We start from the raw sequence: 21,735 nt of genomic DNA on the forward strand, positions 1-21,735 counted from the left end.
AATATGAAATAGAGATAGTGAAATGCCCTTTTATAAATACAGTAAATATGACATTTGCTTCAGTATAGCAATCGTTAATTTTTCTCGTGGTATATGGTTTATATAAACCAAGAGTTATTCTTGGAACAGTGTAATCTATAACGTAAAAATAAATTTTATACATACAGATAATCATGCTAGTGACTTTCAGGTGCTTAAGTGCCTGTAAGAATCTTTGCCACAATTTTTCCCGTCGTTTTAGATGGACCGTAGATTCTTTTTACAAAATGGCAATTGAGGTAGAAGGATGGAATATGTTCAGTCAAAATGTCTGATTGTAAAATTCTAAAAAGAGCGGTTAACACATCAAATAATAAATGTATAAAGTATAAAATAAATTATGTGAAATATAATATAAAATGTCTTAACACCTAAAAATATAAGATACATAAATTAGTCAAACACAATAGTAAACCAGTGATAATGAATTTATGCATATCAGAAATAGACATGCCACTCTAAACCAGTCTCTCAACATAACACATTCTCTTTTACATTGACCTGAATGTTTATTTTATATGCACAAAAATTCAGAAAGAATTAAAACATTTGTGACATCCTGAGAGTGAGGTAGATGGAAGGAATTCTTGTACTTCAACACAGTTTCTCTTCTTTTATGATATACTTCTTACCCGTGTCAGGAGATGGGAAACTGAGCATGAAGTACAAATCCAGGGGTGAATCAAGCCTAATTTTTATTCTGCTTTGATAGCCTCTTGTTCATCCTCACTATAATCATCATCATCTGCTCCTGATGATTCCATGTCTTCCAAAATGTCTCGATCCACAACCCGTTCAGGTGTCTGTTCAGCTAAACCAATCTTACCCTCCACTGAGGCAACTTCAGCAGCATGCTGAGCAGCGGCAGCAGCAGCTACATGTGCAGCTGCTTGCTCACGACTCAATCCCAGTGCCAAAGTATTTGAGTTTTCAGCTATAAATTGTAGGTAAGTGTCCAATATTGCACTACCAGTAGAGGCTCCAGACGGTGTTGGTGGAGGTGGTGGTGGTAAAGGTGCACGATTTCCTTCAACAAGTCTGTTGCCGATAGGAGGTGCACCCATGCCCAATGCCTCCAGAGATTTTGCTGCTATTGCAGGATTCTGATGATGCTTAGGAGGTCCAGCCTTTGTAATTACAGGGGCAGAATTCCCAGATGGTGAAAGTGGTGTAAGTTCAACATTTCCAAACCTAGAGTTGGAAACTGTCAGGTCTTCTGGGTCATCACCACCATAAATACTGCTCCCTGCTTCTGATGGTGCACTAGAATACCTTACTGAGTCCCCCACATGGTTTGTTTTTACCTCGAGCCTCATTTCAGGACGACGTGGCCCTGTCGGAGAAGCCCGTGCACGTAGTTCAGCTGCTGACACTTTGACACCTGCCTTCGCCAGTAATCTTGATGCCAGTTCTGGATCAAAAGGGGAAGGCATCGGTAATACAGGAAGGTCCTTCGTGCTGATGCCTCGATGCTGTCGGCTCATGTGGGAGTGAAGAGAGTTTCGTGATTTTGCCACAGTGCCACACAACACACAACGATATCCAGGGCACACAGTGTGTTTGTCCTCCAGATGAGTGCGTAATGTATGTGCTGAACGATAAATCTTCCCACATTTTGGACAAGGCCTTGGGTCTGTTGCACGTACCCGCATCATATCCAAACCTCGTCTTGATACTGAAACAAATGCTGTGTTTTTATCCAACTGACTTATAAATATAATAATATGTAAGTTTTAATGAATGTACAGAACTATTCAAAACTATGTGGGACCTATAAAATGAAGTTAGATTAACCACATGCAAAGGTTACTATCATACCAATAGAATCATAGGAAAGAGGACCAAAAATGTAAATACTACTATAAAATGTTTCCCTTTTAAAAATTACAGCAAAACAAATAAGTTAACAAAATTTTCGTAGTACACAAAACAAACAAGGTTCAAAAAAATGGTTCAAATGGCTCTGAGCACTATGGGACTTAACTTCTAAGGTCATAAGTCCCCTAGAACTTAGAACTACTTAAACCTAACTAACCTAAGGACATCACACACATCCATGCCCGAGGCAGGATTCGAACCTGCGACCGTAGCTTCCGTGCGGTTCCAGACTGTAGCGCCTTCAACCGCTTGGCCACCATGGCCGGCAACAAACAAGGATAAATTTGTATGTTGCAAAAAAGTATTTTTCTCAAAACAAGTTTACTATTCAATTACCACATTCTTATCTTGTAGCTAATCCAAATATGGTAACATCGTCTACTAATACTCATTTTTTAATGTGCTTTCACAGTAGTCTGCGACTATAACTTTTATAATTTTTGAGCTTGCCATATTTGGACCTAATCAGCACACCTACAGAAAGTGTACACCAGATAGAGAAGATTTGGGTGCTCACTTATTTGACAGATGGAAGATGGTAAAAGGAGATGCACTACGTGTTTGGGGGAAAGAGTATGGAATTTACAATTTTTTAAGCCAAAAAAAGCATGCGCTCTGCAAATTACAATTTAGTGTCTAAGTGATGAACTACTATTGTGAGTTATAAAAAAGAGGTGTAAAGGAAGTCTTCTGATTCAATGACTGCCATTATTTTCTCTTGCAGTGAGGTGAACTGTTAATGATACCCTGTTTTAAATCCTAAATCTTCAGTACTCAGCGTGTGTTACACCATCAATTTACATTCAGTTGCCCCCTTGGTCCCATGGTGGTGCTCCAGGAGTGGTCTACGTACTAACACCGTGGTTCACCTTTCATTTTTTCATTTGGGCACCATGAAAAACAAATTTATGTACATATTCATCATGGCCACTCACACTACATAGTTACGCATCCACTTGAAAGGCTTACTTCAGACAATAAACCACACAGGGATTAGTTTAATGGGTTCGATTCCTGGCAGGGGACTTGGTGTTTTGTGTCCTTCATCATCACTGACACGCAAGTCACCGAAGTGGCGTAAACTAAAAAGACTTGCAATATGGTGGCCGAACCCCGGAGGGGCCATCCCAGCCAATAAATGCCATACAATCATTTCCATTTCCGTTTCCGTTTCATTTTCTGCTTGCTTGCAGATAGTTTTATTAAAATTTAAGGGGTCAAAGACACAAAAACTTATACGTTTGTGATGCTTCTAGCTTTCTAACACTTTACACCATTATTTCAATATGTCATAATTATGTACTCTTTATAACTCCTAGTTTCAAGTAGCACACTGAAAATCTGTAAGGCAATTCTTCTTTGAGAAACAAACAACAACCACCATGTTATAAGCTACATTCGTCTTTGGAGATTATATGGGTTAATTAAGGATTATTATGTTACAATCCTCTTGTTGTAGTTGACCGTGTATATCGAGACTTTGTTCATTGTTAAATGCAATGATGTGGCACTAACTGATGGAGACGCATTAAGAACTGGTAAGATTTAATTTATTTCCTTTATCACACTGCACAAACATAAACACACTATTATTCAAACTGTGTGCCCCTACTATTAAACACAGAGATAAATCCTTCGCTATGCAACCGCCTTTGGCTCACGCAGCCTACACCTTCCACAGCTTCTCAACAACTGCCTCTGCTTGCGACTCCCTGCGCCACTGGGCATTGTCGCCCTCCAAAGAACAACCACTTACAGATACTACACACCAGTACGCTCACGATGTAAACAGGCACAGGATAAATAATACTAACATAGTACTGCTTTTGTACTTCATGTCTTAATTTTTTAACACTGATTTACTTATAAAGATGAGTTTTGGGAGGTGTTGGACACAGTTTTGTGCAGTCACCTAATAAACAAATTAAAAGAATATGGAACGTCAGTCCAACTGTGTGATTAGATTTAGAAGTTTCAAAAAAACATAACACAGCATGTTGTTCTCAATGGAGAGCAACCTTCACACCTGAAAGTAAATTTGGGCACACCTCAATGGAGTGTTACAGGATTACTATTTTTCACAACATAAAACTCACCTAGTAGATTATGTCATAAGTTCCATAAGGTTTTTGCAGATGAATGCTGTTGCATACAGAGAACTTGCAACACTAGAAAATTGCAGCTAAATGCAGGAAGACCTGCGGAGGACCAAGACACATTAGTGCAGGTAGTGGCAGCTGACTCGTAACATAACCAAATGTAATGTGTATTGCATATATAGAATGGCCGTAAGTAAAGTCCCAGTTTCAAAGCACTGTAGAAAGAGAACCACTGCTCAGAATGTTGTCAAATTTGAACAGCATATTACTGGCATGGCTGGAAATGTCATAGGGGGAAAAAGACCAATAGATGACACTGTATGCATCAGAATATCCACCTCAATAGACACGCGGCATAGAATTGTTCCTCAGTTTGCATCTGAGATGTCTAACACAACTGTCTCCAAGACAGATTGCATGCTGCTGGTAAAGCTCATTTACAAGAGGAAAAAGATTACAAAATTTGAAGAAACAGGTTCTTTTGTAGTGCAGAGGGAGGAAAGTAGTTGATCTGATATATGTCAAAGGTGTGGCCACAGCATTACAGGAGAGGTCAACCGGTGGTGTGCAAATATGCCATGCACTGGAAACTGACCAAATGTTGAACATGCCTGTGAGCATGGTGCATGAATTCCTACGAAACATTCTGCACTACTATCAATACAAAATCATCCATGTTCAGGAGTTGTTTAATGTTAACCTATCGACAAGACAAATATTCACTCTGGAATCTCTTGCTCGTATGGAATTGGCATGTCAACATACAGAATTGCAGTATCAGGGCAACGGATAATCTACATACACATCAACTGGTACCACTTTATTCTGCAAAGGTGACAATGGCGTACAAGCTGAAGGCATTATCATAGCACCATATTTTTCGAGGAGACAAGTTCTGTGGGTCGTGTTACCTACAGTCACTAGTAAACGCTATGGGAGTCTTTTGCATATCAATGTTATTCTAACCCCTCAACAGGGTGTATGTGTGGTTAGGGTCATTTTTATGCAAGATGGCACTCATCCACACATAGTGAAATGGCTGCTGCATGGCTGTGGCATTTTAGATATGCTACAATTATCAGCAGTAATTTTCCTACAGCCTGGCTGTCCAGATCAACTGATCTTAATCCGCGCGATTTCTGGCTGTGGAGTTATCTGAAAGATGTTGGGTTCAGTGCTCCAATTATGAACTGAATTGAAGGGTTGAATTGCACAACACATTCTGAATGTGACCCCCGAGGCTTTCCAATCTGTTGTGGAAGATTCTGTTTCTCAATTTCAACTTGTGGCAGAAGATAGTGAACAGCATATTGAATATGTCTTGTGCCAGTCTCACAGCAATTAGAAATTGAGGTCATTTTGCTTTTTATGCAGTTTTTGGCCTCCGGACAATTACAAACCAATTTCTCCCATCTGATGTGGCATCACCTGGCCATGGTGAATGGACTTACCTAACTAACAGTGCCAAAAATATTGACTGTCAAACTTGTGGGGATTGTGTAGGAACGTTGATTTATTGGAAGAATTCTAGGAAAGTGTGGCTCATCTGTAAAGGAGACTGCATACAGGACACTAGGGCAACCTATTCTTGAATACCGATTGATTGATTGTCATCTGTACCACGCTGCACTAAAGGAAGACATCTAAGCAATTCAGAGGCGGGCTGGTAGATCTGTTACTGGTAGGTTTGAACAACACAAGTGTTACAGACATGCTTCAGGAACTCAAATGGGAATCCCCAGAGAGAAGGCAGCATTCTTTCCAAGGAACACTATTGAGAGTTTACAGATCCGGTATTTGAAGTCTACTGCGGAACGATTCTCCTGCCTCCTACACAACACTGCACGTGTGGACCATGACGATAAGATATGAGAAATTAGGGCTCATATGGACGCATATAGACAGTCGTTCTTCCCTCGCTCTATTTTGCGAGTGGAAACAGGAATGGAAATGACTAGTAGTGGTAAGGGTTACCCTCTGCCATTAGCCATATGGCAGATTGCGGAGTATCTATGTAGATGTAAATGTGCTGTAAAATTTTCATTGCTTATCCCCACCCCAAGGTATTTTCCCCGGCATCAATAAAATGCTATTCAAATTTGGCATCATTCTGAGCAGTGGTTCCTTTTCTACAGCTTTTTGAAATTGGATCTTTATTTACGGACACCATATACAAAGAAATAAAGACCCATTATTGTATGACTACACAACTGCTGACAAATCACTGGAAGTAATTACTTCCGTAAAATATCTAGGAGGATGCACACGAAGCGATATGAAGTGGAATGACCAAATAAAATTCATCGCTGACAAGGCAGATGACGGACAGGTTCATTGGAAGAATCCTCAGGGCATGCAGTCCATCGACACTGGAGGCAGCTTATAGTACCCTCATTTGACACTGTTCGCCTGTCTGGAACCCTTACCACATGGGATCTATAGTGGAAATAGATAAGATCCAAAGGAGATCAGCCTGTTTCATTTCAGGTTTACTTAGTAAGCACAAAAGCATTATAGATATGCACAACCAATGGTAAACACTGCAAGAGAGGCATTCTGCATCACAATGTGGTTTACTGTGGAAGTTCCAACAGTGTACGTTTCTTGACGAGTCAACCAATATATTGCTTCCTCCTACATATATTTCACGAAAACACCATGAAAATAAAATTGGAAGGATTGGAGCTCACACAGAGACTTGTTAGCAATCATTCATCCTGTGAACCATTTGCCACTGTTACAGGAAAAGGAGGAATTGACACTGGTACACGAAGTATCTCCACCACACACCACCAGGTGGCTTGCGGAGTATGGAGGTAGACGTTGGAAACACTATACATGCAGAAATGTTTACTGACATACTGATTATGTCAGTATTTCACTCTGCAAATTGATTTGAGACAACAGTAACTGCAATAGTACTAAGAAGTTTAATAATAACAGCGTTTGACACCCGAAACAAAATGCAATGCAGTCCTTACTACTGCAAAATACTAGGTAAAAAACAGTAAGTGCTACAACTTGAAGAGAATGTGAACTACATGATAAATGCCAATGAGTAGACTCATACAGCTGAAGGTGGTCAATTCCTGATTCATTATCAGTCTGTCATTTCACGAGTCATGCAATGCAAGTATTGCATGATATGGTGCTGCTTGAACAATTGCTGTATTCTGAAAAAGATACAACTTAAAGAATTACAATTTTGAGGGAAACATATACAGTAATTTCACTTTTAGGCTCTTCCACACAAGGCAATCACCACATTCTTTTTGTATCTGTTAAATGGTCCTTTATCTAGTATATTCTGATCCAAAGTGGTACTTGACTCCATGCACACAAAATACCCCCTTCAGTTGTTCTACAGCTGAATACTGTTTGCAACCTCTTAAAACACCTCTTTGTGGCATTACTCACTTGGTTCTTCATTAGCTGATTATTCCATTGCATTATCCATCTTCTGAAGAATAATACTGTGTGAATCTGGTGATATAGGTGAGTATGTTGCTGCTGTTGAATATCCCAGATAGGGCAGAACAACAGTACCAGTTGCTAGGAGATATTCATGGAGAACTTTGTAGTAGTTTATGCATGCAGTGTATTGATGGTTGTACTAGTCATTTCTCAATAGCCAAATGTGATTGCTGTCCATGTTATCAATTTGAAAACACAGGCCCATATTTTTACAAACAGTGGCAACAGAACAAGCAGTTATTTGAAATATTAATATTTCTTTCACAACACAATCTTACTGTCAGCTTACAACATAATATGTTCTCCAACCCACCACACTTCTCTGCCTGTGTTTTTGACTATCATCTTTCATTTCTTGTAGTTACACAAATGGCAAGGTCAAGTGCAAGCTTTTACAATCACGTTTCACCTGCACTTCTGCGTTTGTCGTCGTCATTGGTGTTTGCTAACTTTGCTGGCCTCCCATGCCATTTCGTACCATAGTTATTTCCTAACCTCAACAGGGGAACTAATGCGAAATCAAGAAGATTTTTGCTGTTTTAAAGAGCCTTGAAAAAGACATGACATATATAGTTCTGAAACATACAGGGCTTAACAGCTGATACACGTAATACCTAGAAAGAAAGTAACTGACGTGGCAAAGAATACAAAAGTGACATCTTATGTCTATCATTCAAGATAAATGAAGAAGGGGACAGTCTGTGGCAATTTTCATGCATCCTTCTATCACTTTGCAGGATGCCTCTGGGAACACATTGTAAATCATAATTTAACATTGGACGACCACTCTTTACGTATGAATCTATTGTCTTAAGATTGCAGTGCCATGCTATGTATCATCATATTACAGGCTCCAATTTAAGTGCCTACACAGTACAAAATCAGCTTTACAATTTTTATAATAAAAACAGTTTAAAACAATATTTGAAGTTACAATTGTACTGTTGAGAAGGAGGAGGAGAAAGAGGTTTTTTATGATCTTCCACTAAATATTACTGATCCAGGAACAGGTAACTTATGTAGTCACATGATTCATTAATTATCTATGCAACAAAATAAAATAATTCAACATGTATAAAAGTATATTAATGGAATTTCTTCCATTCAGCTCCCCCAGTTCTATGGACTCTTCTAACAAAAAGCAATTCATGTGTGTCATGGCATGAAAACAGCTGTGCTTCGCAGTGGAGTCCCTGTCTCATGGACTGAACTGCAAATACCAACCAAGCACCCTTCTGAGAGTCAGAGTCAGGACTAAACGGACAGGAACTAAGCGCATAAAACTTCCATTGCTCACTACCTAAATGCCAAGTTCTGTTTTTCACACACAAAGCTCTTACCACATGAGTGAGCCCAACGTCAAACTGAACGAGAGCTGTACTGTCAGACACAGAACTGGCTGTGAAACTTAGGCTAGAGAACAGTTTAATACGTTAGGAAGTTTTGATATTGTATTTGATATTCTACAAACAAAATTCTGACAAAATACCTGTCATCTCTGTCACATATTACTTTGACACCTGGAGTAAATAGTTCAATTTCATTCTTTAAACCAATTTATTCTAACAATTTTATTTGTAAGTCTGTTCAACAAATACTAGCCTGCAGTCCCAATTTTTCACTGAATTTATTCAGTATCAATGTGCTCATTCTACTAAAATAATTCTGAGCAAAGTTAAAAATTACTAAGATGTTCCCACGAGTATTTTGCACATATTTGATTACATAGATCAGCGTGCAGCATGATCTTCAAATTACACACAATCTTACATGTCCTAAAAGTAATTTTATTTCTTAACTGATATTTTTGATTATCATTTCTCAAATTTATAAAGAAATCGTCCCTGGAATTTATCCTCATATGATTCACTGGAACCGTGGGAAACCTAAATCAAGCTGGCTGAACAGGGGTTTCTATTCAGCTTCTCCGAACCAGTGCCTCTACTTCCGTGCCACCTCGTTCACCACTACTAACAATACATGTTAACACTGCACGTACTTACATCTTTATAGATCTAAAAAAACCTACCGAAGAACAATCTCTTCATTATATGTATGATATCATTTTGTATAGTGAAAGGACTAATAAGAAAACTTACTGAAGAACAATCTCTACGTTATATGTATGATATTGTTTTGTAAAGTGAAAGGACTAATAATCACAAACACTTTGCTCCAACAGCCCAAATCATGGTGATACACCTAGACTACACTCAGAAATGAAGTGTAAAATGTCTAGAATATATCATGGTACGGTGAAGATACCATAACAGAATCAAGCAATGCAAAATTTACCACAGGAAATATGCAAAGTGTGACCACAACATAGTGCTGTTAAAATCTAACTAAAGAAGGAAGAAGTAGAATACTGAAAAATATTGCAGATTTATTGTCAGAAAATTAGCAATACAGAATCAAATAAAAGATACAAAACCTGATACCACAAATGAAAAACAGTTAGGACAAAGACTATTCTAAAATGTTTGATTCCATAGTGAAGCAGTTGTGCCCAGCAACTGCAATCATTTCAAGTAGCAAAGTGTACAGCAATCAGTCGCAAATTCGAGGTGTGATTCGAAAGTTTTAAGAATGGATCTGCTACTGCTTACTGGTTTGGTTGGCAGCTACACGGAGGGTGGGGAGTGAGTCATTGCCTTGTCCTTGAACACCCTCTGACAGGAAACTGTTTCCTTATTCAGTTCATTGCGGCAGCTGGTTGAGTACGGGTCTGTTAGGGCTTGTTGCCAGATTCTGTCTACATGAAAATGGACGTAAAAACGGAGCAAAGAGTTTGGGTAAAATTTTGTTTTAAAACCGGGAAATCAGCTTCTGAGACTTATGAAATATTAAAAACAGCTTTTGGAAATAATTGTATGATCCAGTCAAATGTTTTTGTCTGGTTCAACAGATTTAAAAATTGCTGTGAATCATTTGAAGATGAACCATGGTCCGGCCGTCCTTCCACCTCAAAAACAAATGAAAATGGTGTGAAAGTTCGCGAATTAGTGCGCTCTGATCATAGACTTACAATTAGAGAGATGGCTGATAATTTAAGTTTCTATGCAGTTCAGCCAATTTTAACTGACGATCTGAACATGTGTCAAGTGTCCACAAAATTCATTCCAAAAGTGTTGTCAAGTGACCAGAGACAATACCAACTTGAAGTGTGCCAAGAACCAATTAATCGGACTAAAAATGACCCAGATTTGTTAAACAGGGTAATTACAGGTGATGGATCATGGGTGGATATGATCCTGAAACCAAAGTGCAGTCTTCGCAGTGGAAGACTCCATGTTCACCATGACAAAAAAATGCATGGCGAAGTCGGTCGAAGGTGAAGACAATGTTTGTGATTTTTTCAATTCAACCAGTATTGTGCATCATGAATTTACCCATTGAGGACAGACAATTAACCAGGAATACTACAAATGTGTCCTTAAGCATTTGTGCAAAAATGTGCAGAAGAAAAGGCCTGCATTGTGGAAAGAGAGGAGTTGGGTGCCAAACCATGACAATGCTCCGGCTCATCGTGCCTTCTCCATCATTGAATTTTTGACCAAATTCAAAATTCCTGTGCTTCAACAATCACCATACTCCCCTGATTTGGCCACTGAGGACTTCTACCTGTTTCCTAAACTGAAATTATCACTGAAAGGGAAGCGATTTCACTCAATTGAAGACATCCAGGCAAGTACAGAGAGCATCCTTAACACACTTCAGGAAAAAAATTTACAGGAATGTTTCCAAAAGTGGAAACACTGTTGGAGTCGGTGTGTTCAGTAAGAAGGGGACTATTTTGAAGGACATGCATCATAGTGGCATGTAAGTTCCACCATTGGAAAATTTTAAGAATGTGCTTGTAATTGTACAATCACACTTCGTACTGTTTATTGCATGTCTAGATTTTGGTCACATCATCTTCAGTGCCGTAAATGTAAGTTAAAACACTAAAACCCTTTGTATACGCACACAGTCCCTACTAGACTAGTCATGTCATAGGTTGAGTTCACACTTAACCTCCGACATGAGTAGTCCAGCTGGGACAGCATGCCTATGGGTATATACAAGTGGTTTTCAGGTTTTAACTGCCCTGAAGACGTGTAATAAACATTACTTGCGACTGATTGCCATACCTGTTACTACTATTTTAGAATCTGCAGATCATAAAATTGCAATAACTGTGAAACAAATACTACTACAGAATGCTGGATTAAAAAAAGTTTTAAACTTCTGGAGAAAAGGAGGCAAGCCGAAATACTGAAGAGTTAGAAAGAAATTATAAATTATAAATGAATCCAAAATCTAGTCTACAAAGAAGTAAAGAGGTGTAAAGAAGGGTACAGAATGAGAGAATGGAAGGAAATGGGAGACAAGATGGAGAAAGGTAATACAGAAACATTTTACACACTGATTAAGAAGCCATTCAAAAGAAACAAATTTGCGCAGTAACACCTTATTAAACAAAAATGGGAGAATTATATCTGAAAGCAAAGAACGGGAAGAAAGATGAAAGCAAAACATAGAAAAGTTATATAAAGTTATAGTAAAGATGATGAATGTTCTTGAAAAATGAAGACAGCACAGAAACTCATCAGATGGCACCCTCTTTAACAAAGGAAGAATGTAACATGGCTTTAAATGAACTGAAAACTAATAAGCAACAGGATGCAATGGAGACATGATGCTAGGATTGGATGATGAAACGTGAGGTTGTAGACAAAAATGGACATAAGGGAACTATTATTTACTGCATTCATAAGCCCAGGTGCTGAGACACTGACAAGCACATAAACAAAACAAATACAATGTAACTGTGCAGAGGTATGTGTAGGTGTAATTGCAGTGGAGGTGGGTGGTGGCCGAGTTTGTTTCATCCGAAAGCTAGCAGGATTTTGACTCCACTATTTGATGAGTTGTTACTTTTATTCTTGAATTATTTACATTCTACAAGAACTTTCAATTCCCAAAGGAAGATTATGTTTAAATAATGGTCTGGATTTCTGAGAGATGAACAGTATTACATAAAAACCGAAGAGGTGTCATGCACACAAATGGTGAAGGACAAAAGGCTTACAATAGAAATGATTATGTCAGATACATAACTTGTTGCCAGTGTAGTTCAACCTGCACACTGAGAAAAACACTGAGGACTGTAAAAATGACACGGAAGGGATAAAAATTAATGGAGTGGAAATGAAAATGGTACAATTTGTTTACAATAAAGCTGTCATTGAGGAAAAGGAACTGAAAGTAACACTAAAGCAAGAATGATCATCATCTTAAAAAGGAATAATAATAATATGGAAATTAATACAAAGAAGACAAATTATGGTAAGCACCTGCTAAAATATCACAACTGACATCATGCGTTTTGCTTTAATTTTCAATATCAAATTTGTCAGAATTAAGACAAATTGCATGATGTAGACATTGGCATTAATAATAGGCCATTCAGATAAATAAATACCTGTAACTAATTAGGAGGTAAAGTCACATCAGATGGTACATTTCTGCCAACAAAGAAGAACAGAAATAAACTGTCAAAAGCAACCATAAAAAAAGGTGCTGCTTACATCAAAAATGAAGAGGCTAAAAGGAGATTTATTAATAGCTTTGTCTGGCATGTGTCCTTGTATGGCTCACAAATATCGACTATTGGTGCATGTAACAAGAGACATCTGGATGCATTTGAAGTGTGATGCCGGAGCATAATGGAAAATTCTGGATAGTGAAGTTCACAAACTAGAAGATTTGTACCACAATGAATGACGAAAGATTTCTGTTACCAATAGCATGGAAATGAAGGGGTCAAGTATCCGGACGTCTATATAGACACAGTAATTCTCTAGTCAATGTAACGGAAGGGAAGAGGACCCAGACTGCAATACTCCATACAGATCAGATATGATAGTGGTAGGTTCATATGAGGAAATGAAGAGACCAGCAGGGAACAGAGGGTAGTTGAGACGAACTGCAGCCAACTATTGTTGGGATTGAGACTTAAGAAGAAAAGATTATTGTTTCACCTCAATGACAAAGAAGTTCTAAATATATTTTATTTTTAAATTTTTCATGCTACATAACATTACACAGTGTCCTGTGACAAATTTTACTGAGCTAAATTCTTTTACATTCTTTACATTCTGCTTAGATCATTTTTATAACCAAAGTGGCAAAATCTGTGTCGTCTGCAATAAAAGTTATGGCCAGTATTTTGAGTAGCAATGGGGATTCTTCTCACATATAACCCTGCAGAGGACACAACAAGGGTTGGGTTGTTTGGGGAAGGAGACCAGACAGCGAGGTCATCGGTGTCATTGGATTAGGCAAAGAAGGGGAAGGAAGTCGGCCGTGCCCTTTCAAAGGAACCATCCCAGCATTTGCCTGGAGTGATTTGGAGAAATCACAGAAAACCTAAAGCAGGATGGCCGGACGTGGGATTGAACCGTCGTCCTCCCGAATGCGAGTCCAGTGTGACACAACAAGGGACTCATGAATACTACTGAACTCTTCTGGACCAATGAGAGAAACAAAACACTCAATGATACTTTTCACATCCATTACTGGGTACAGGTCACCTCTAAACTTTTGCATACATTATAGTCTTTAGTTATACATAGCGATGCTGTTATTGCATGTATGTCACACACCCAGTATTATGTTGTCATCTCAGTCCTCCTTTCACTAACCGTTTCATTTTAATTATATAGTCACAGTTACATCTTTCAATCCAGCCTGGCCTCTGACTCAGTTACTTGTTTTCGTGTCTCTCCTAGTAATTCCCAACATGTATATCTCCTTTTCCTATTGCGCAACTCTCAGTTTTTGAAATATTTTCAAATTAAATTTTCTCACTACCTGTCACAAGTAAAAAGTAGTAATATACCCTGAACATAAGCTTTCTTTTAAGACACAGTGGAGTCTATTTTGTAAACATTATTTAGTTTACAGAAAGAAGCAGGTCATTTTTACTTTTTTATGTATTTCACTGTAAATATATCACACTCTGCAATGGCCTAAAGCAATCAATGTCAAAAAGTTGGGCAACTCACTGGAAGTTTTCCTTTCAGTTATCAAAATGCTGCTTGCAGAAGAGGTACACACGACTGCAGATTTTGGTCAACTAATTAGCTGACAGAAGAATGAAGAATATATATTAATATTAAAAAGGAAACCCTGCCTAACGTTCTGCAAAATTTTGCAGGGCATTAGGAAGTGTTTCCTTTTTAATATTATAATCAATTCAATTAATTTTAATACATAAGACATACCACAATATTTTACTGTTAAATGATGATACTGATTGGAGACTGGTCTGCTGTCAGATGACCATTACATGATCTGGTGAAGTTGTTCTTAGGTCTGAGATTCACAACTACTTCACACATCTAAATAAACTCTTTCAATCGTGGTCCTTCTGTAAAGGAGTGACTGAATACTGGGATCAGTAGATTAAGGGAACTCAAGAAACAGCTTCAAGCACAGAGCCTGCCCAGCTATGTATACACCAGAAACCCTGTTGTGTGTTCTTTGTGTAACTTCACAATAACATGGACCTTAGAAACCAAATATCCTTTACTACTTGTTTTTGTCATTAGTCTTCTGACTGTTTTGATGTGGCTGACTACTACTTCTCCTGTAGCAATGTTTTTATGTCAGTAGCATTTGCACCCAAGATCCTCAATATTTGGTTGGTTGTATTCCAGTCTTCCTTATCCTCCAGCTTTTACCTTCTACTGCTCCCACTAGAACCAAGGAAGTCTTTCCCCAATGTCTTAAGACATGTTCAATCACCCTGTCCCTTCTACTTCACAGTGTTTTCTACACATTCCTTTCTTTATCCACTCTGAGACCCACCTCATTTCTTATTTTATCAATCCACCTAATTTTCAACATCCTTCTAAAGCACAACACCAGAACTATTTTGTTTACGGGAAATAAAACTGCAGAGCTCTGGAACCTAAAGACTAAAATGAAGTTGGACGATAAGACGCAGAAGATCAAATGTGATTTAATAGGAAATTAGAAGCAAGTTGGAAAAATTAAGACTAAATTAAATTAAAATCCATCACATATTTCACTAGAGGGGAACAGAGCAGTGAGTGAACTGCACACTCAACTTCAGAATGTGGTGAAATGAAATGAAATGTCGTGTGGCTAGGGCCTCCCGTCGGGTAGACCGTTCGCCTGGTGCAGGTCTTTCGATTTGACGCCACTTCGGCGACCTGCGCGTCGATGGGGATGAAATGATGATGATTAGGACAACACAACACCCAGTCCCTGAGCAGAGAAAATCTCCGACCCAGCCAGGAATCGAACCCGGGCCCTCAGGATTGACAGTCTGTCACGCTGACCACTCAGCTACCGAGGGCGGACAGAATGTGGTGATACAATGGGATATAACTGTAAGGCAATCTTTTTATACTTGACTGCACTGAAAGTCGTCATTTGAAGTTTGGTGTTTCACCAGAAAAGAAGGCACGATTTCTTTTGGTTTTTCCTTTTCAGTTATTTATACTTCAATATGTTCAGTGTGTTAAACGCACGCGCCCCTCACTTCTTTCTGTGACAGTCTCAACGTTGAGTGATGGAACTGTAAATAATTTTTCCTTCTAGTATCATATTTATAAATGACGATGATGTTTTCAAACTGAGGCTGACTTTTGATGACAAACTCCATTAGGGAGTAAATATGCTGTGATGCTGTTATCAGCAAGTGTCAACTGTTGAAGAGCTATCTACAACACATTCTGGAGTGGGCACCAAATATTATCCTTATTACATGCGCCTGTGCAACAGTGACACGTTATCCCAGAATGTTATGCCACAACACCTGTGACTTACAGTTTAGGTTCGTATAGATATTAACAGCTACAGATTTACAATACTGTGTTTCATTTACTGATTTACACTTATTCATTATTTCTAATGGTTTTATCAGACCTTGCTCAGTACTGAATTGCGGTATACTGTGTTTTATGTATAGACGGTGACAGTCCGTTTACAGAAAAATAGTTCTTAATTTTTTTTTAAAATTAAATTTTCAAGTATTTAAGTTACTCCTTTAGGCTTGATTATAATACTTGCATCATCAGCAATAAGGGCTGTTTCTGCCTTTTAGACGTATGTGGAAGATCATTTACATAAAACAAGAACAAGGGGTCAATCCACACCAAGTGGTCCAGTACTGGTTGCTTGACCATCTCAGAAAAATTTTATATTTTCTGGGTGAATTCCCCAATGTTTAGTAGTCATAAAAACATTTTTTTTTTCATTTATTGTTTATTATTTTGAAATGGCGGTCATATTTATTCCAGGCCACATGCATTTTTTCGTATTTGCAAGCCTCTACATTTTTTACAATAATTCAGATAAAATGCATTTTGTTCAACACACTCTGGCCTACAAATTAACATCATTATCACTTAGCTGAATGTATTCTTTAATATATTTTTAATAGTTCAATATTATCAGCCACAAAAAAAAACCTCAATTTTTGAACAGTAGTTTTCCAAAGAAACAGTAATTTCTCAGCTTTAATATTTTTTCTGCTATTACACTGTATAGTATAGTTACTTTCTACCGAGTATCAATGGTGAGCAGCTTACACTTTAAAAATACACTATTTTAAAAATGGATTTTTTTTAAAATTTGGCCTGCAATATCTTTGTTGGGGGACCAGATAAAAATCTGAAAATTTCACAATTAATAGACCTTTATGATATCAAACTTCAGTATAAATTTCAACTTTGAGATTCAATTGGAAGTTATGGAAAAAAGATTACAAACACGAGTGAAAAATATGTTTTTTAACATCTGCGATATCTGGTAGGCTAATCAAATAAAGTACACCAATTGCATAATGTAACACACCACATTACACTAGCTAATGATTATTTGTCGAAACAATGCTGTGGTCATTGTTTCAGAAGGCTAACAATTGCACCTGCAAGCCTATACAAATCTGATTGTTGCCTTCACCCTTACACCAACAACTGTCTGCTCATACTTATTTAGCTAGAAGTTCTTGAAGTGTGCAGTTGAAAAATGGTGTCTCAGTGTTCTGTTGGTGTTATTATTAATGAAGCATGTCATAAAAGTGATTATGGAGTGTATCCTAAAGACATTACTTTAATCAAAGAGTACAGTGAAGTAGAAAAAGTGTTGTTTTACTTACAAGTTGGTCCAGAGGTCAAATCAACATGCAAGTACCATGAAATGAAATACTTAAAAAAATTTCATCACCTTTTTGGTCAGTCTTGCATGGACTCCCTTGAGAAACATAAGAAACCTATAATAAAAGGTCTGTGAGAAATGACATTTGATCATTATTATAAAAATAAAAGCCCTTTTGTCAATCCCATACCAGGAAAATCATTGTGTCCAACATGTTTTCTAAGATATTTGTAATTCACAAGATAACAGATAGTGAAACTTGCAGATACAGAATTTTGTGAGTTATCAGCAACCATTAAAAAAGTAGATGCAACTTGTGAAATCCTGGGTATATCGCTTGCTAGTAAAATTAGAAAACTAAGTCAAGATAAAAGACCAAGTGCCTTGAACACAAAAATTGAGAAAGTGGCAGCTATAGTCATAAAGAATTTTGGAAGTTTCATTACAAAATACAATTTGTACTAAAACAGACGAAAGTTCTAAAACTTCACCAACCAAATACAATGACTTGATAGAAAAACTAAATGCAATACTTCAAACAAAGAGAATAAAATTAAGATTATCAGTTTACTGCCAAATTCTTGGAGTCAAGCAAAAGTTAGTGATGAATTTAACATCTCAGAATGTCTTGTTAAGTTAACAAGGCAATTAGTAAAAGAACAGAGAATTTTACCAGCATTACAAAAGAAAGGTCCATCTAATTTGGTAGATGAAAACACAATCAAAAAAGTTATTAAGTATTATAACAATGACAATAACAGTAGTTGTATGTCTGGCAAAAAAGACTGTGTTTCTGTGAAAGAAAATGGTTCTAGGATTCAAAGACAAAAAAGGTTAATATTGTGTAATTTAAATCAACCATTCACTGAAATTAAAAAAAAAAATATCCTGACATTAAAATTGGAAGATCAAAGTTTTGTGAGTTGAGACCAAGATGGTGTTTGTTGCAGGGACATCTGGCACCGACAATGTTTGTTTGTGTTTGTCTGTATCATCAGAACATAAAGTTGATGATGGATGGGGCCAATCTTAGAGTCGACTATAAAGACCTTTTGGAAGTTGTGGTATGCAATATTGACAGTTACAATTGTATGATCAAGGGAAAATGTGAAGATTGTCCAGGCTAACAAGCCTTACTTGATGTGTTTGAAGGATCCGAAGATGATTTCTTGCCTGACAATATAAAATACAATCAATGGATGACAAGACAGAACTGAAATGGTGACAGTCATAAAATCACGAGAAGAGTTTTCTGAAGTGTTGGTGGCTAACCTTGAAAATCTGAAATGCATCATTTTATGCAGAAGCTCAAAGTAAATTTTTGAAAGACAAAAAGCAAACCTTGACAGCTGATGAATGCTTAGTTCTTGCTGACTTTTCCGAAAATTATTCCTTTGCTGTTCAAGATGAAGTACAAGGCACCACAGGGTAAACAAACAGGCCACATTTCATCCATTTGTATTCTATTATAAAAATGAAGATAAACTAATGAGCCACAGCTTTTGTGTCATAAGTGACTACCTTGAACACAACACTACAGCAGTGCACATTTTTCAATTAAAATTAACAAACTACATTAAACAGCACCACCCTTCAATAAAAAAACTGATTTACTTTTGGGGTGGGGCAGCAAGTCAATATAAAAACAATTTTTTTTATTAACATCTCCTTTCATAAAGAAGATTTTGGGTTTGATGTAGAATGGCACTTTTTCATTTCATGCCATGGGAAGAATGCTTGTGATGGTGTCGGGGGTACAACAAAGCTGTCACAGAAGCAAGTCTGCAGTGGACCGATGACAATCATATCGTAACACCTCAAGAAATGTTTGAATTCTGTAAAAAACATATCAAAGGAATTACCTATGTTTTTGTACAATGTGAGGAAATACAAGAAGTCTATGACAGTGTCTTGAAGGAAAGGTACAACACTTGTCAGAAGATTAAAGGCACTCTATCTTTTCACTGTTTTGTACCCCATTCACACAACTTACTGAAGTTTAAGATCACAACAACTTCACCTGATAGTGAGCTTCATCAATGTGGAAAACTTGTACAACTGGTTCTTCAAACTAAAGACATAGTGGCTTGTGTTTACGACGAACAGTGGTGGATTGGCGAAGTTGATAACACTGACTGTCAAAACCAAGACGTACATGTTGTATTTTATCACCCTCCAGGACCAAGGACACCTTTTTAAAAAATTGAGAAGAATCAAGTTTGGATGCCACTTAAAAATGTACTAAGGAAGCTGTCTCCCATGGAATTTACAATTTATAATCTAATACTCAAACTATGTGAACAAATTTTTCAAATGTTCAATGAGTGATGTACTAAAAACAAAAACCAAGAAAACAATATAATGTAATTAGTACACTTATTTTCAATAAAAAAGTAAGTTATCATAGATACGATTAAATTATATACTGTAACTGATATATTTTATTCCATAAGCCTAGATATCGCAGATGTTAAAAAACGTATTTTTCACTCGTGTTTGTAATTTTTTTCAAATAACTTTGAATTGAATCTCAAAGTTGAAATTTATACTGAAGTCTGATATCATAAAGGTCTATTAACTGTGAAATTTTCAGTTTTTTTATTTGGTCCCCCAACAAAGATACTGCAGGCCACAAAACGGAAAAATTAAAAAAATTTTTTTTAAAAAAATAGTGTATTTTTTTAAGTGTAAGCTACTCACCACTGATACTGTATAAAAAGTAACTATACTATACAGTGTAATAGCAGAAAAAATAAGCTGAGAAATTAATCTTTCTTTGGAACACTACTGTTCAAAAATTGAGTTTTTTTAATTTGTGGCTGATAACTTTGAACTATTAAAATATATTTAAGAATACATTCAGCTAAGTGATAATGACATTAATTTGTAGCCCAAGAGTGTAAATAAGAAATAAGCATGCGGCCTGGAACAAATATGGCCACCATTTCAAAATAATAAACAATAAAGTTTTAAAAAAATATTTTTGTGATTACCAAACATTGGGAAATTCACCCAGCAAATATAAAATTTTTCTGAGATGATTAAGCAACCAATTATTTTTTTTCTTGGACCACTTGGTATGGACTGACCCCAAGAGATGATCGAATATTGATCCCTGTGATAACCTGTAGTGTTTCTTCCCATTCCGAAAATGCTGTTTCTTTGTGCACACTTCTGAGTTCCTTAAAGCAACACTCAGCATCATTTTAATTAGACATGTTGAAAACCAGTTACCAGCAAGACCTCTGAAGCTCTAATATTTGAACTTCTCTAGGAGAACACTGAACTGTACAATCGAATCCTTTTGGTAAGTCACACAAAATACCCATTGGCAATATTCTGTCATTTAAATTCTGTATAATCTAACCTGTGAACTGAAAAATGGCATGTCCTGTCAAGAAGATTTTTGAAATTCAAACTGACTAAGTATTTTATTTTGAGGAAGACTGTTATGGTTCTTGCACACAATTTTTTTAGCACCTTTGATAAGGAGATAGGCTTTGTAACTAACTAATAATTATTAACAATCTGTCTTATCTTGTTAAGGATGTGTGATTACATCTAGAAAGGAAACTGTGGCTGGGTCCTGAATATTTGTGCAATATAATTTAGAATTCAGCTAGCGAACACCTACAATGACCATTTGTTAGAACCGAAAATGATAGTATCTTAAAATTAGGTTGATAACTGATCAATAAATCCTAAACCATAGATTGAATGCTAGAGAGGGTGGCAGCAACTGTAGATAGTTTCCAAATATTTTAAGTCATGCTAATAATGGGTTAGTCAAAGATGGTGCACTAGGTGTACCAGCAATATTCTGAACAGGGAAAAAGACGACAAAGACTGTACTGGCTGAAAAGAGGACGTGTCTAGCATCCCAATGCTCCACTTTGCCTTTCTCAAGCACTTACATTTCTTAATGCATCAATCACAATCCACACTGCTATAATGAATGATCAACTTGTTTACATTTTCAATACTTTCGAGGCTACTTTCATAAGTACTCTGTCACACTTATCTTATGACTGAGAATAGCATATGGCAAACATGACATGTCTATAAACAG

The 21,735-nt window shown here is 37.0% G+C and overlaps 1 protein-coding gene across 5 annotated transcripts in view; it reads right to left on the reverse strand.

The window, feature by feature from the left end:
- Window positions 1–482: 482 nt before the first annotated feature.
- The window catches only part of LOC126484069 (protein abrupt), a 92,525-nt gene continuing 71,272 nt past the window's right edge, over window positions 483–21,735 (reverse strand). For all 5 annotated transcript variants that reach the window (XM_050107436.1, XM_050107434.1, XM_050107435.1 and 2 more), the window contains one exon: window positions 483–1,714. In XM_050107436.1, coding sequence (XP_049963393.1) covers window positions 735–1,714 — 980 coding nt within the window. In that variant the 3' untranslated portion in view covers window positions 483–734. The remainder of the gene's footprint in view (window positions 1,715–21,735) is intronic.

This window comes from Schistocerca serialis, chromosome 6, assembly GCF_023864345.2.
Source record: "Schistocerca serialis cubense isolate TAMUIC-IGC-003099 chromosome 6, iqSchSeri2.2, whole genome shotgun sequence".
Taxonomy (NCBI): domain Eukaryota; kingdom Metazoa; phylum Arthropoda; class Insecta; order Orthoptera; family Acrididae; genus Schistocerca; species Schistocerca serialis.